The sequence below is a fragment of the Misgurnus anguillicaudatus genome, chromosome 17, assembly GCF_027580225.2.
Source record: "Misgurnus anguillicaudatus chromosome 17, ASM2758022v2, whole genome shotgun sequence".
NCBI lineage: Eukaryota > Metazoa > Chordata > Actinopteri > Cypriniformes > Cobitidae > Misgurnus > Misgurnus anguillicaudatus.
The window spans coordinates 20,418,760-20,434,128 of NC_073353.2; the positions used below are offsets into that span (position 1 = coordinate 20,418,760).

Sequence of the window (15,369 nt, forward strand, 5' to 3'; positions counted from 1 at the left end):
TTCCACAATACAAAATAGTTGTAATGTAGTAGGTTTTTGATTATGACATGTTTTAAGCTGTCAATCTTTTTAAGTTATATATGCGTTGCTGTAAAAGACCTACGCGCATGCGTACTATACCCAAGTTAAACAAGACACGTGCTCTGTTACAAAACGCCAGAGAGGAGTGGCTCTATTTATAACCAGTTTACTATCCGAGATGTTATGACACTGCTCAAGTTAAAGCGTGTACAACAACCCTGATATGTCTCTCTACCGAAACACCGTATGGTTCCTAAAAGGTCTACAGGAATATACAAAGTAAGTTATAACTAAAATCTGATTTCTTGAATTTTCCTGATTTTTCTTTGTTTGTTAACAATGCTGACTTTCCTAAGTTCACTATCGATGCTGTATCACATTACTGTTCATTCCTCGTTGGTTGTGATCAGGAGCGGTTATGAAGCAGCGGAGAGACGCTTCATCGCGGCGGATTTAGAGGTGAGCGTCAGCGGGCGCTCGTTTATCATCACTGGAGCAAACAGTGGCATCGGTAAAGCAGCCGCTTGCGAAATAGCAAAACGAGGTTAGAAAGCACTTTATAACTATAGAACAAAGATGAATGCTATAATATTTTGTATTTCAATTTATATTCAAAAACTAGCAAGATCTAGTGGATTCCATAACCCATATATGGGATACAACAGCGACTCCTTCCGGCAAGTGATATGCAATGCTACTAAAAACAAAATTAACAGGAGGACAAGTTCATTGACAGATTCTTGTTTTGTTTTTTCAGGTGGGACGGTACACCTTGTTTGCAGAAATAAAGACCGTGCCGAAGAAGCAAGAAAAGACATTGTGGATCAGAGTAAAAACGAGGTATTTTTTCATAAATCAAATTATATTATACCACATTGTGCTGTATGACTTCACATCATTTGTTCTAGCATGGTGTACATTTATATACGACTTAAGTTGTGTAATTCATAATCTTACATAGACTTCTTTGCAATGTGACAGATACAGTGAAGCTGATGTTTGTTTTCCTGTCCCTTTCTGTCAGAATGTTCACGTTCACCTTGTTGACATGTCAAACCCGCGGAGAGTATGGGAGTTTGCCAATGGATTCTCGCAGAAGCACAGTCTGCATGTTCTGGTGAATGTTTTCTGGATTTATCATTTCATTGTGGTCTATGTATTCATGCTGTCTCAACAAATAACGCCCTTTGTGTTTTATCTTCATGTGATTTGCTGTAGATTAACAACGCTGGCTGCATGGTCAGTCAGAGAGAACTGACTGAGGATGGCCTGGAGAAAAACTTTGCAACAAACACACTTGGTAATATTGTCTTAAAAATGTTTTAATGTTTTGAAGGGATGCTTATTTTCCAGCGCCCCTAGAGTGAAACATTTCATTTTTGCCGTTTTGGAGTCCATTCGGCTGATCATCGGGTCTGGCGGTGCCAGTTTGAGCATAGCTTAGCACAATTCATTGAATCTGATTAAACCATTAGCATCGCGCTTAAAAATAACCGTTTCAATATTTTTCGTATTTGAACTTGACTCTGTAGTTACATTGTTTACTAAGGACTATTTTCAGGCGCTGCATAATATCACTGCACCTCCTGCAGCCATGTTACAGCAGCAAAGTCCTTGATTATTACGCCAGAATGAAAGTATTGTTCATACCCATATCTGCCTAGAACATCGCAACTTTTAATTTTCCATCTGTCTAAGTACACGATGTAACTACAGAAGAGACACGTTATAAATTGGAAAAATATTGAAACTCTTTGGTTATTTTAATGCGATGCTAATGGTCTAATCAGATTCAATAGATTATGCTAAGCTATGCTAAAAGTGGTACCACCAGACCCGGAGATCAGCTGAATGGATTCCAAAACGGCAAAAAAACTCTAGGGGAGCTGGAAAATGAGCATATTTTCAAAATAAAAGAGGACTGTCCCTTTAATGAATCTTAAATTGACTTATTTTGTGATTTTTTTTTTTTAAAGTAATTTTAGCAGTACATAAAACACAGTTTACAGGGTATCCCTTTCTATTTAGTCTTGACATGTCTTGTTACCTTTTTAAATAGAGATGGATAAGCATCACTAGCAGGCACAATCAGCTGTTATCTTATTTCTTGTTAGGGACATATATTCTGACGACAGCACTGATCCCTACACTAAAAAAGTCCCAGGATCCCAGAGTGGTGAGTGTTTAAAACCTTGATCTGTTAATCAGCCTCAGTGAATAGACGGTTTCATCGGATGCACGTTTGTTGTCGCGGTTACGCGTCTGGTCGGAACTTTACATCCGGTCTTGTTTGTTGAATGGTCTGACTAGTGTCTAAACTGAACTCTGAAACAAATACCCTGAACATAACAAATGTTTTGGTGTCCTAAAGACGAGGGGAGACGGCTATAATGTAAAAGATAAGTATAAAAATCAGTGACAATGCTTATGAACGTTATCTATACTGATTCTTTGTACAGATCACAGTGTCATCTGGTGGGATGCTGGTTCAGAAGTTGAATGTGGAAGATCTTCAGTTTGAGAAAGGCTCTTTTGATGGTACCATGGCATATGCACAGAACAAGGTGAAAAAAAGTGTTTGGAGCGGTAACATTTGACAGCAAAGATCTTCGCTTACATATCCAGTCCTTGAGCTGGTCCTAAATGTATTGGCATAGTTGCACTTACCATGTAATTTTAAACAAACTTTTATATCCCAAATGGCAGTTTTAAATACTTGTCCAGCATGTTTTCATTGTCCCTTACTGATTTTTACTTTTGTATGTTAACAAGAGACAACAGGTGATTATGACAGAGCAATTGGCTGCACAGCACAAAGAAATCCACTTCTCATCAATGCACCCCGGCTGGGCAGATACTCCAGGTGAGAAGTGTGTGTCTGTTAGCATGTGTTCCCCAATAGTTACAAATAAATGTCTTGCTTCTAAATTCAAAGTATTTTGTTTTCTAAGCATCTGCATTTATTGTTCTCTCCACAGCGGTTAGATTATCAATGCCTGATTTTTATGCCAAAATGAAGAATAAACTCCGTACTGAAGCACAGGGTGCTGACACAGTGCTGTGGCTTGCCATATCAGATGCTGCCAGCAAAGAACCCAGTGGCCTCTTCTTTCAAGGTCAAGAATCTTTATAATGTGCCACTATTTCACTTTTACCACACTACTAATGGTGCACTTGTTGTAGGTACAGGCTCTGTGGAGCAACCAGGGACAAAGAAAAAGAGGTTGAATCTCTGTAGTTCATGAGTCTACTGGCTTTGGACTAATAAACAATTTTTGGGTTTTTACCTTAGATCCAATTATAGTTGTTTCATTCAGTATATGCATGTGCTTCCTCCCAGCAAAACTATTTAATTTTAACAATTTAATTATAAAACACATTATACAGAAAAGTATTACAGTAAAAGTTCTTTATAGTAGATTATTGTCTGTATACTAGAGATCTCTTTGACCAGTAACCAAATTTTAACCTTTGTTTCACACATTTGTTCATCTACAGACCGAAAGGCTGTTTCTACGCACCTGCCCCTGGCCTCCTCCAGGTCTTCTCCAGGTGATGAGCAGATGCTAATGAGCACACTGGAGCAGCTCGCTGTTAAATTCAAGTGTTAATTGGTGAACTCTGATGTTGATCAAATCCATGGAGGCATGGGGATCGAAAACACATCATTCCACAGAGAGATGTACTGTAATGTCATACTGTAATTCTTTATAACAGTGAGAACTGTAAAGAGATGAGACGCTCATGGGATCAGGGTTGCCAGGTTTTCACAGCGAAACCTGCCCAATTGCTATTAAAAAATGCCCCAAACTAGTCCATTTACATTTCTGGGGGCAGGGTATAAAAAACAATAAAAATCACATTCCAGGGGTAAAATATCACATTATCGGGGTTTCTTAAACCAGCGAACTTAAAAAAACAGCCTGTGGCAACCCTGCTCATGATCACACCTAAATATGTGCCAAATAATTTAATTTGTATTTAAAAAAGGCTTTGATTTTACCTCATTAAAACAAATACATTCCTTGGTGTTCATTAAAATGTTTTTGGTCAAGATATAAATTTGTTCAACTTTGCTGCCAGCTCCAGAAAAAAATCTTAAATGCTTCAACTGGTTTTTAGCAGGTCATGCTGAAGTTGTGATGCTACCAGGGGCCTGCATGCTCTTAATAAAAACAATACAGGGCTCGAAATTGCGACCATCTTGGTCGCATATGCGACCGAAATTTAATCTGTGCGACCTTAAAATATATTTGGGAGCATTTGTGCGACTGCCCATTTTGTTGTGAAGCGAGTTGATTGCAATAAATGACACCATAAAAGTGAAAGTGCACTAAAGATCAAGTATTACAGGAATGGGTTTGTTTATAAATACTAAGCTAATTATTACATACAAATAACCTATTTATGATTGCAAATATATTTAATTTGTAATAAAAATTGCAACAATTAATACTTTGTCACCGTGTTTCAACATAATCTATATATGACTACATAAGATAAAAATAAATGAAGGGAGGGGTTGAGTGATTATAGGAACAGTGACCTATAATAAGATATTTTGTTAACTTGTGACTGTTACAGTATTTTAAAGGAAAGGTGAAACAAAGGTGCAGGTCAGGATGTATAATTTATTTGATTAATATTAACTTCACAAGTTCCAGTGTGACCACCAGCATTTAAAAGATAGACAAAACCACAACATAAACTCTCTATTTCTGTATAAACTTTATTTCACAATTTCAATCACATTTTAGTATTACCACAAAGGTGTTTAAGACATTGATCACAAACCGTTGCTGGGAAAAACAATAATAAAAGAGTGCGTTAAGTGCTTAGATTGAGGTGGTTGTTTTAGTGGTAAAAGAAACACGCTTTCAACATGCTTACCATCTCTTTAAAACCATGATCAGAAAAACGATGTTCAGGTTAAATTAGTTACATGACTGCGTTCTTGTAAATAAGAGTTCTTATGTGAGAAAAGATCACCCAAAATCCATAAAAGCTTTCAATTCCAGATGAACAAAGAGTTCACTGTGTATAATATGCGCATATAAAGTATAGTAAATACTACACTAAATATTCAGCATAATGATTTGTCCAATGTTTTTTGGAAATCTTTTAGTCACATTGTGTTACTTATTTGTGTAAGATTCTGAAATATTCTGAGAATTGTAATCCAACAGCTGCACTTGTAATTTTGATATAGTTGCACTAAAGTTTAACATCTTTAAAATGCGGATTTTCTGTATTCATACACTGTATCATCTGTAGTTTTCACCTTATGGCTTTGAAATAAACTATTCAAATCCCCAAACGCATGCGGTTTGCTTATAATAAACTTTAGTGCACAAGCCACGCCTTACAAAAGCCTTGATTCAATATACAGCAAAAACATCAGTGCATGTGACAAGAATAAAAATAAAAAATGAATACAATGAGTGGTTCTTACTGTAATCAGGCATCTATCAGATATCAGCTTATCTGCAAATGTGCAATATTATTATAATGAAGCATGATTTATTCTTAAAACCAATAATTGGATTGTAAATGTTTAACTACCACATTAACCTACACCACATTGCCACATTGAGTCCAAAAGATCAATAGATTATGACCGAAAGAGAAGCCAGTTTCATCATATGCCAAGTACTGACCGCTGATAATTAGCTTGTGGTGAAGGCACTTCAATATAAAACAGTTCCAGCATGCTTTAATGTAATATCACAAAGATTAATTTATGGTTGGGATAAGACATAAAATGACCATAATATAAACATGAACATTTTCACAGATAAAACATAGCAACACAAGTTTGTCAACACAAACAACCTGAAATATTTACACACAGTATATTCAAGCAGATTCAGACTGGACCACAACGTTATAACAGGACCGTTTTTATACACAGTGTGTTATTTGTGCAATGCGTATTGTAATGTAATCTTTACATGGCATGCACAAATACTTACAAATGCAGTTTATCACATCAGTTTTCAAAGTCACAATATTCTTAAGCTTTATCTCCATGAGATAAATCTGTCCATCACTGGCAAGATATTTTCCTTGGAAAACCGAGGAAATATGAAGGCTTTCTATAAACACACGTATCTTTGTTTTCCCTGATTTTTTGTTCCTTTTTTGTTCCTTTTTTGCAGATGATTTTGGGGAATTCTCATGATACCACTGGAGTCATGTCCCACAGCTGCATGCAAGCCCACAACAGATATAACCTATGAAACTTAACTACCAGCCAAACTTTAGCAAACATGTCAATTTAAATAGTGACTAACCTTAATGACTTTGTCACTCCCGGAGGTAAGAAGCCAGCTCCTGGTTGGTTCATACTGCATATAAATGATGCTGTGCTTACTGTCATGGAATGTTGCAGTGGGTGCCCGTCTAAACAATGAAAAAAATCCTATGAGTGACTTCAATTCATGCTGACATTTTTATACAAAATGACTTGCATTGCATTTTAACTTTTAAATGCATTATACTGAGGCATCTAAAGCCATTAATGCTATTTAAAACATCAAATAAACCCAATTTTGACTTACTCCTCATCTGTAATGGAGTCGTAACAACTGTCACAAACCCGCACCTCAAATTCAAACCCCATGAGAGGAATAGTTGAACGTTTAGAGGAGCACTTTCCACAAACGGCCTGGCCACACTTCCTACAGTGATGCTGGAGAATAAAATCAATTTTGATTTATGTTGTAATAAAGTAAGGATTGTGTGATGTCATCTTATGGCGCTTTTCCTTTGCATAGTGCCCCACGGTTTGGTTTGGTCAGGTCAACTTACTTTTGGGAGCTTTTCCACTGGGTTCAGTTCGTAGTACCCAATACTTTTTTTTGTACCACCTCGGTCAGGGTTCCAAGCAACCCGAGCTGATACCAAAACGTGACGCAAAAACACTCTGGATCACTGATTGGTCTGAGAGAATCATCACTACCAGTCATCACTATAATGTGAAAGATTAGCTTTAAGTTACCCTCATGCCTGGTTGTCATTTGTGCTTTGCTGTAAGTTCCCAAACTCCCTTTTAGCGATGAAAAACATCCACAGGTTGTGAATCAGGAACACCAAAAAAAAAATTCCAGACTTGCAGTTTGTAGCGGCACATTCGTAACATGCACGTCCGCATATATGCTTAACGGAACGCATCGACCGATGCCACGGGTGTTTGTACAGAAACTGTCACGTAAAACAGAGTATGTGATAAACGTGATGTGCAAGCATCTATTTGTGGTGGTCAATTTTAATTTTGGGACGAAATGTACAACAACACTCTCACATGTATGATGTCACAGCAGTAGGCAGCGCAAATATAACGACATGCCTGTAATCCCTCCCACTCCAAGTGTTACTGAACTCAATTAAAAAGCTAACCAAGCCAAAGTGAGGTGAGCTGACCTAACCCCAAACCAAACCGTGGGGTACTATGCAACGGAAAAGCGCCATCAGTTTTGTGTGATATGCCTGCCGCAGACCAATTTTCTTACAGTCCCACATCTGTTTGAAATTCCAGAAAAACGGCTGTTCACACTTCTGGCACGAGTCACTGTCGAGCCACTCAGGAGTCTGAGACCAAGAACAGATAAGGACATGTTGAAACTACTGTATAGTGGGCTTCATGATTATATACAAATCTGCGAATTCAAATCTAATTTAAACATGAATACAAAGCCATTTTAAGATCCCTTTCCCTGAGGTACACAAGTTGTTCCTTAAAACTTTTGCAAATCAATATAAAACTTTTGCTGGGAGAACTTAAATTAATAATTAGGTTTTGCATAAACTTTAGGAATTCTATGTCAGCTTGACCCATGTTTTCATTGAAGCAATGTGGGAGAAAACAATAACACAATGATGGAACTAACATTGACTGGTTCTCAAACTGGGGGCCGGGGGCCCCAGGGAGGCCGCGAGATGGTGCCAGGGGGGCCCAAGTTTTATGTATTAATACATTCATTTATCATGAATTCTGTGTAATTAAACCTAAAAAAATAAGGCTACTAACCAACAGCACTACATTGTATAATTTAATATGCTTTGTTTAATTAAAATGTTAAGTTTTAGAACAAATTTGTTATAAATTTTCTTTGGGGGGGCACGAAGGAAACACCACACATAAGGGGGGCCGCACACTCGAAAAGTTTGAGAACCACTGGATTTTTCTCCGTCCCATATACTACTTACTAGTTAAAGTTGCAGTGTGTAATTTTTAAAAGGATCTCTTGACAGAAATGCTAAATAATATACAAAACTGTATTATCAGGGGTGTATAAAGACCTTTTTATAATGAACTGTTATGTTTTTATTACCTGAGAATGAGACGTTTTTATCCACATACACAGAAAGTCCCCTTACATGGAAGTCGCCATTTTGTGCCGCCATGTTTCTACAGAAGCCCTTAACGGACAAACTTTTTTATTAAGTTGTCTCCGACGATGACATGTTTTTCCGGTGGCGGCTACCGAAGCTTCTCTGTGCGTTTCAAAAGCGAGGGGTGAGCAGTAGACTGAGACTTGGTTGCAATTCACAACCTCACCACTAGATGCCACTAAAATTTACACACTGCACTTTTAATACTTCATATAATACTTTCTATGGGTTTTCTCTCTCACCTCCTGTCGTGTGACATCCATGTTCCAAATAACGATTCCTCCATCTGAACCACAGGAAATGAGTTGACGAGTGTGAGGAGCGTAACACAAACCCTGCACTTTATCACTGACACACACACATAGATTTGAACATAAGCTTGTTTTGTTTAGTCATACATCTTAAAGAAACAGTTCACATGCAATTGCATTATTTAAATATTATATGACAGCAATTCAACAATGTCCTACTTGTGCCCCTGCAGTTCAATGGCTGTGCCTTTACGCCCCCCGATGTCCCACATGATGATTGAGTGATCAGAACTTCCAGAGAATAAAACCCTTTGAACAGGATCCCAACACAAAGCAGTAACATTGCCTGCACAAATAAACACACAGGAACAAAGACAAGATTCAATAGATGCTCTCTTACACGGTTTAGTAGTATGTCTGTTTAACACAAAATACTGTCAAAAATGGTTTCAGCATGTGTAAATAATAATAAGGATCAGTTCTTGAAGTGTGGATTTTGCATTAGAATTACTGTTTGTGTGTGTTCGCCTATTTGTAAACCATGAAAATAGATACTTCCCTAATTTAAAGTACTGTTTTTACAAATAGTCAGTAAAGCATTGTCAAGTCATCCAAGCCACCAAGCCACTTTTTATTCTGACCACCCCTTTACACTCTATTAATTGGTTTAGTAAGGCAAATAATTGAACCCAGTATGGGTTTATTGTACCCATTTGGGGTGCTTTTGTTATTGCACTTGGATTCACAGAGCATCTATTAGGAGATATGCTGGCTTCTAATGATGGCCAAATGAAGCTAATATGTTTTCTATACAAATGTAATGATTGTTACTTAAAGCGTGACTGTGTAATGTGTTGTTTAGTGCTTTAAACCTTGGTCTTTTATATGTGGTAATGGTTTAATCAATATTGTGTGTGTACAAGTGAGAACCTGTGTGGCCTTTAAAAGTTGTGACCAGGCTGCAGTTTTCCTGTTCAAGCTTTAGGATTGTCACTTGACCAGAATGATCTCCAACAAAGGCATGTCTGGTTTCAACATCGAATCTTACACATGGATTGTCAAGGAACCCAATGTAAAATCTCTGAATTCTCCAATCCACACAATTTCGGTATTTATACCACCCATAAGACTGTATTTTCTACAGTGTTTAAGTATCAATTTAATTTATGTAATTTATGGATTAAAAAACAAGGAGCAGGTGTTTTTTTCTTTGTAGGGTGGTTGTGTTCACACACTGCCAACACACATTATGTCCAAACAAAAGGTGCCCTTAAAATATCAATGGAATGACTAGTGACATTTGTGAAATAATGCATTTTAAAGATGCTCTTCTTTAAAATGGGCTTTGCATTTGAACTCTTCATATACTTGTGACTAGTTTGTGATGAGGCTTCATCTATTTTATAAGGAATATGTAAACATCCGGGGTGTTTGATCGTTTCGCTGTTAAAATGGATACTGTAGTCCAGACACCCATGCTGTAGTCCTGTATGTGCCCAGCTGCTGTCCACTTTCTGAGCAATGCCACGTAAAGCTCTTGTCCTGCCCCGTGCTTAAAACCCATTCCATCTCCAAGACAAACAACACCACGGTCACGCCACCCTGATGTGCTATAAAAACACAATGCAAAAAATGAGGAACAGACACTTAAACAATTATCATATTTATATTTCACTAACAATGATGCAGCTTAAAACCAAAGCACCTAACATACTTCATCATCCGAAGCGCTATGTAAACTGTAAATCTGTATCAACTTTTTTTGTAGTTTGAAGCCTTACATAAGTTTGCATTGCATTCATGTCATTCTTAGCCATAATCCACTGTAATTGAGCTCAGTGTTTAGTAAATAATGAATAAATCCACCTAGATCACAACTAAGTACATGGCAAATGTCTATTATTATGTGGCTGCTGTTATATAGATGAAGCTTACTGAATCAATGTTATAGGAATCTATCCAACAAAAACCACAACAAAACATATTTATTTTTAACATATTTAAAATGTCTGCCTTGTATTTTCACTCAGTTCTTACAAAATACAATATATATATACATACATATACAATACATTTCAAAGGGACAGAAAAAAACATATTTCCACATGCTCATATGATATACTGTATGTTTGTTTGTTTGGCTATATAATGATGGAGAGAACTGGTTAATCCATACACAACTTAGATATACTGTATGTTCAGTTAACAAAACAAACTTGACTGACAATAGATTTGTGACTCACCCTGATATGTTCGTTCAGGAGTCATCTTATTGTAATCCTCAGACAAGACAAACTCCTAAAGAGAGATGAAACCACCCAAACACAGGACAAAAATAAAGAGTGAACACAACTACTGCTTAGTAACGGGCTAAATTAAGACAAATACATAAAAATTATAACAGTAGTTTAGTTCATACTGTGGTTGATAATAAAGTTTCCTCAACATACCGACACAACACCAGTATCCATTCCAACAGTGATCCTCCTTGTCTCTGGGTTGAAGGACATACATGAACATGGAGCTACGGCATAAGAAAGAAAGATTTTCAACAGAATCCATCTAACTACGAATTCAACTAAACATGCCCTCTATTGTGAAACAGCTTGACCTATTCGTAACAGTCGAAAATAGTTAACCAGAAAGCAAGCAAAAATGACATCATTACTGGGAAGTAAAACTGATGAGTGTTGGTTTCTGTGAACACAAACAAAAGTTCGTGCCCAGACTGGTTTTTTTTTTTTTTACTTGAATAGTAAAATTCCTAAAGCTCTTCGGTTGCGTGTCCCATAATGTTAAAATGATAACTAACTATGCTGTTTGAAAAAAGCAGGATTCTAGTAGTGGTCTCACCAGGCATTGTCTGATAGACACTGGGCCAGTACTGACCGCTGTCTCTCTTCAGCCACACACGTATTGTTCTGAAATAAGAAAATACATACATTTAAATTTATTTAGCAGACATTTTCTAATAGTGCTGCACAATTAATCGCATCGCAATCGCGATGTCAGCCTGTGCAATTATATGACTGCAAAATGTTGCAATTATATTAAATAAATACATGTGTGGACTTGTTAACACAAACTTTCTGATAACAGTTTGATGATTTTCTTTGCTGTTTAAAAAAAGAAAGAAAAACGAACAAAAAAGGCAGTGCATGTGTGGCATGCACCTGTGTGGTGTGCGTCATCACTTGTGTGTGCACAGCGCAAAAAAATACCAGAGCGAAGATGGATGCAGAGGAGGTTGACAGTGATCTGGTAGCTAAAAAACACTCTACGTCTGTTGTATGGCAGTATTTTGGATTACTGACACTAAGCAGTTGCTACATCACGTGGCAATACGAAAACATTTCTAGTTTAACAAATACACATTTTAGCATTATCACTAAACTGTGTGTGGATTTTCCTTAAAACCCATCAAGTTGACTCATGATTCCATCTAGTATAATCGCACATCGCAATATTAGCATCAATAATTGCAATGGGAAAAATTACTCAAATCGTGCAGCCCTATTTTCTAACCAAACAAATCACAGACCACTTTGAATATACATAGCTTATACAATTTGGCATTAAAAAGGGTTCATAAATAAGGCCCAACAAGTGCATGTAAAGTTATGATGAAGCTTTATTATGGATGAATGAAAAGGAACCCCTCAATGAATGGAAAGAAAGAGCTAGACAACTACAAGTGCATGTTAACAGCTGTCAGAATGGATTGGATTGTTTTATTCAGCATTGATTGTACTGCACAGATAGACACAGCTGCCAATATGACAGAAACAGTATCTAAGTGGCAGCCAATAAAAAACAAAGAGAGGTTACGTGAGATTTTTTTTTAGACAAAAAAGGACCCAGCAGCATTTTAGATGCAATCAAGAAGAATATACCTATACGGTTGTAACTGGGTAGTTTTTTATATTCCCATTAATATAAACACTTGCTTGGCTAATTCTCATCAGCAGGTCCCTCGCACATCACACTTACCCACTAGATATAAAAGCAAAGCATGCATGCATATATAGTTTTCCTTAGTCTTGGCTAAAGAAGTTTCCTGCACATATTGGTGAACTTTGAGAATCTGTCAGTATTTTTTCTGCATTAACAGAACATGCGCTTGCAAAATAAATCCTATGACATGCATGCAGCACTTATTTCAGTTTCAATCCGAAAACCCCATCCAACTAGATGTTATGAAAATAATAACACTGTTGTAGGTTTATTGCAGTAAAAGGAAGTGGGAGTGGGAACATGTTAGGAACAGAACCAGCTTGGGATACTTTACAGTAGTGTTTTTTAAACTTTAAAAGTGCCATATAATAAAAAAACTGTATTATCTAGGCATAGATTAAAAGGAGTTCTGTACATGGTAATGACATGTACACATTTGTTTCCTCATTCTTATGCAAACCTTGTGCATGCAAAAGACTGCTGGAAAACACTGCTGGCCAATCTCAACATAACACAGACTGTGATTTAACAGTCGAGATGTATGCCCCCAACATGTTTACTAATGTGAGCTACTGGCATGAGCCTCAGAGAGAGCAGAGCCAATAAGAGCAGAGCTCAACATTATTATTCATGACCCTTCCAAATAGGGCAAATATAGACCATTTCATTCAAAGGACAAATCCTAGGGCTGTAAATGGACATGTAAAAACGTTTCTGGATAGTTTTGCACCTAATAAAGTTACATACCTTCTTTGTAAATATCAAAGAACAATTTAACAAATTATTTTAACGCATTCTTGGGCACCTTTACATTTTCAAAACAAGCAGACAAAAAAACTAAGGCAAATATATATATATTAATATAGCTGATAAATATTTTCATTGGATAGAAATTGTGAGTGGGTGGATTTAAATATTGTTGTCTAAAATAGGGGCCTTGGAGTCAGAAAGATCGAGATCCACAGCTTTAATGTATTAACGTTAGCTAAGCCCCACAAATAAATACACACGATGATCGGCGGTTTATGTCCCCTTAAGTTACATAAAAAATACTCTTTGCATTGTAAATCACTCCGCACGTGATCCTTTAATAGTGCTGCAAAGATCGATTATTCAAACAAACAAGCCTTTAAAGAGTTTATTGGGGAAACTGGCAAATTACATTATTAATCACACTGTTACAATACTGAATTCAGTAAACTGCATTTATTCTGTTCTGTGACACAACTACTGTATGAAACAGGACGGTCTGGTATATATTGCTAATAATGCAATTTTCATTTTAGGACTGGAGGTTATTTCAAAGTGCGCTGACCTGTCTTGAGAAACGCTGATAACCCCGTCCTCTTTGGGTATGATCACAGCCATGTTCACCACATCTTGAAACCCCTCGATCTTGCTCAGCAGGACGGGCTTTCGCGTCTGGGGACGGGGATGAATCTCGGCCGCCATGGCGCTGTCGTATCCTCGTCACTTAAATCCTCTCTCGGCAGCATAACACGCTAAACAGGTCCGTCGGTTACTTAACCTGCAACACGGTGAGCTGCGACGGTCAAGGATGCTGCAGGTCAGCTGATTACCTATCACAAGCTGTATCGTTTACAGTGACTGGCAATCGCTATACCATGTACCATAAACAGACTCATGCCCCTTTCTATAAATTCGGACAATCCGACTGAGGAATGAATCACAGATGTCTGCGTTTTCGATGTGCAGTTTTGACTCTAGCGAATACCAAATTGTAAAACCGGAAGATGAGCGTCATGCATTTTCCTGTTTTTAAATATGTTTTCTGCATGGTTCATTGAACCAAAACGGTACTAGGTTAAAGTACCATCTTTGTTAGACTGAAAATAAATAATTTTTTTATTTATTCTCTTAACAAATTTTTTTTCTTTTTGACTTGTCAAAACATCACTTGTGTGGAAATTGTTGTATTTATAGTTCACATGCTTATCATGTGCAGACATGCATGCATTGCACATAACTGTTGTACATTACTGAAATGTTGGTTCCTTTTTTGTTTAAAAAAACCGTTTTGTTTTACATCGTTAATACCTATATCTCTATTATAGATATAATCATTAAAAAAATCACTAAATGTTTAAAATGTGAGACAATAATTTAAATTCATTACTAGAAACAATTTTAATTTATTAATACTTTGTGTCATTTGTATGGAAGTCCATTTCCGCCACATAAGAAAAAAAATCATGCTCTGATAAATCATAATTATGAGTTTAAAAGTCATAATTATGACTTTAAAAGTCGAAATTATGAGATAAAAAGTCGAAATTATGAGATAAAAAGTCAAAATTATGAAATAAAAAGTCATAATTATGAGATAAAAAGTCAAAATTATGACTTTAAAAGTCATAATTATGAGATAAAAAGTCGAAATTATGACTTCAAAAGTCATAATTATGAGATAAAAGGTCGAAATTATGACTTTAAAAGTCATAATTATGAGATAAAAAGTCGAAATTATGAGATAGAAAGTCATAATTATGACTTTTAAAGTCATAATTTCGACTTTTTATCTCATAATTATGACTTTTAAACTCATAATTTCGACTTTTGATCATCTCATAATTTTGACTTTTTATCTCATAATTATGACTTTTAAAGTCGAAATTATGAGTTTAAAAGTCATAATTATGAGATAAAAAGTCGAAATTATGAGATAAAAAGTCATAATTATGACTTTTAAAGTCATAATTTCGACTTTTGATCTCATAATTATGACTTT

The 15,369-nt window shown here is 36.4% G+C and overlaps 2 protein-coding genes across 2 annotated transcripts; one reads left to right on the forward strand and one right to left on the reverse strand.

The window, feature by feature from the left end:
- The first annotated feature begins 141 nt into the window (after window positions 1-141).
- dhrs12 (dehydrogenase/reductase (SDR family) member 12) lies at window positions 142-4,474 on the forward strand. The gene is made up of 10 exons (XM_055216382.2): window positions 142-300; window positions 432-565; window positions 779-861; window positions 1,046-1,138; window positions 1,240-1,321; window positions 2,136-2,197; window positions 2,481-2,585; window positions 2,794-2,884; window positions 3,000-3,137; window positions 3,520-4,474. Exons 1-10 carry the CDS (start codon window positions 245-247, stop codon window positions 3,630-3,632), a joined length of 957 nt encoding a protein of 318 aa, XP_055072357.2. The 5' UTR covers window positions 142-244; the 3' UTR covers window positions 3,633-4,474.
- A 258-nt stretch (window positions 4,475-4,732) lies between these two features.
- Window positions 4,733-14,356, reverse strand: wdfy2 (WD repeat and FYVE domain containing 2). The gene is made up of 12 exons (XM_055216381.2): window positions 13,936-14,356; window positions 11,520-11,587; window positions 11,117-11,190; window positions 10,910-10,964; window positions 10,126-10,276; window positions 9,597-9,709; window positions 8,886-9,012; window positions 8,658-8,763; window positions 7,510-7,611; window positions 6,582-6,712; window positions 6,315-6,423; window positions 4,733-6,226 (listed from the first exon to the last, which is right to left on the reverse strand). The coding sequence occupies exons 1-12, from the start codon at window positions 14,070-14,072 to the stop codon at window positions 6,197-6,199; spliced, it is 1,203 nt and encodes a 400-aa protein (XP_055072356.2). The 5' UTR covers window positions 14,073-14,356; the 3' UTR covers window positions 4,733-6,196.
- Between the last annotated feature and the right edge of the window lie 1,013 nt (window positions 14,357-15,369).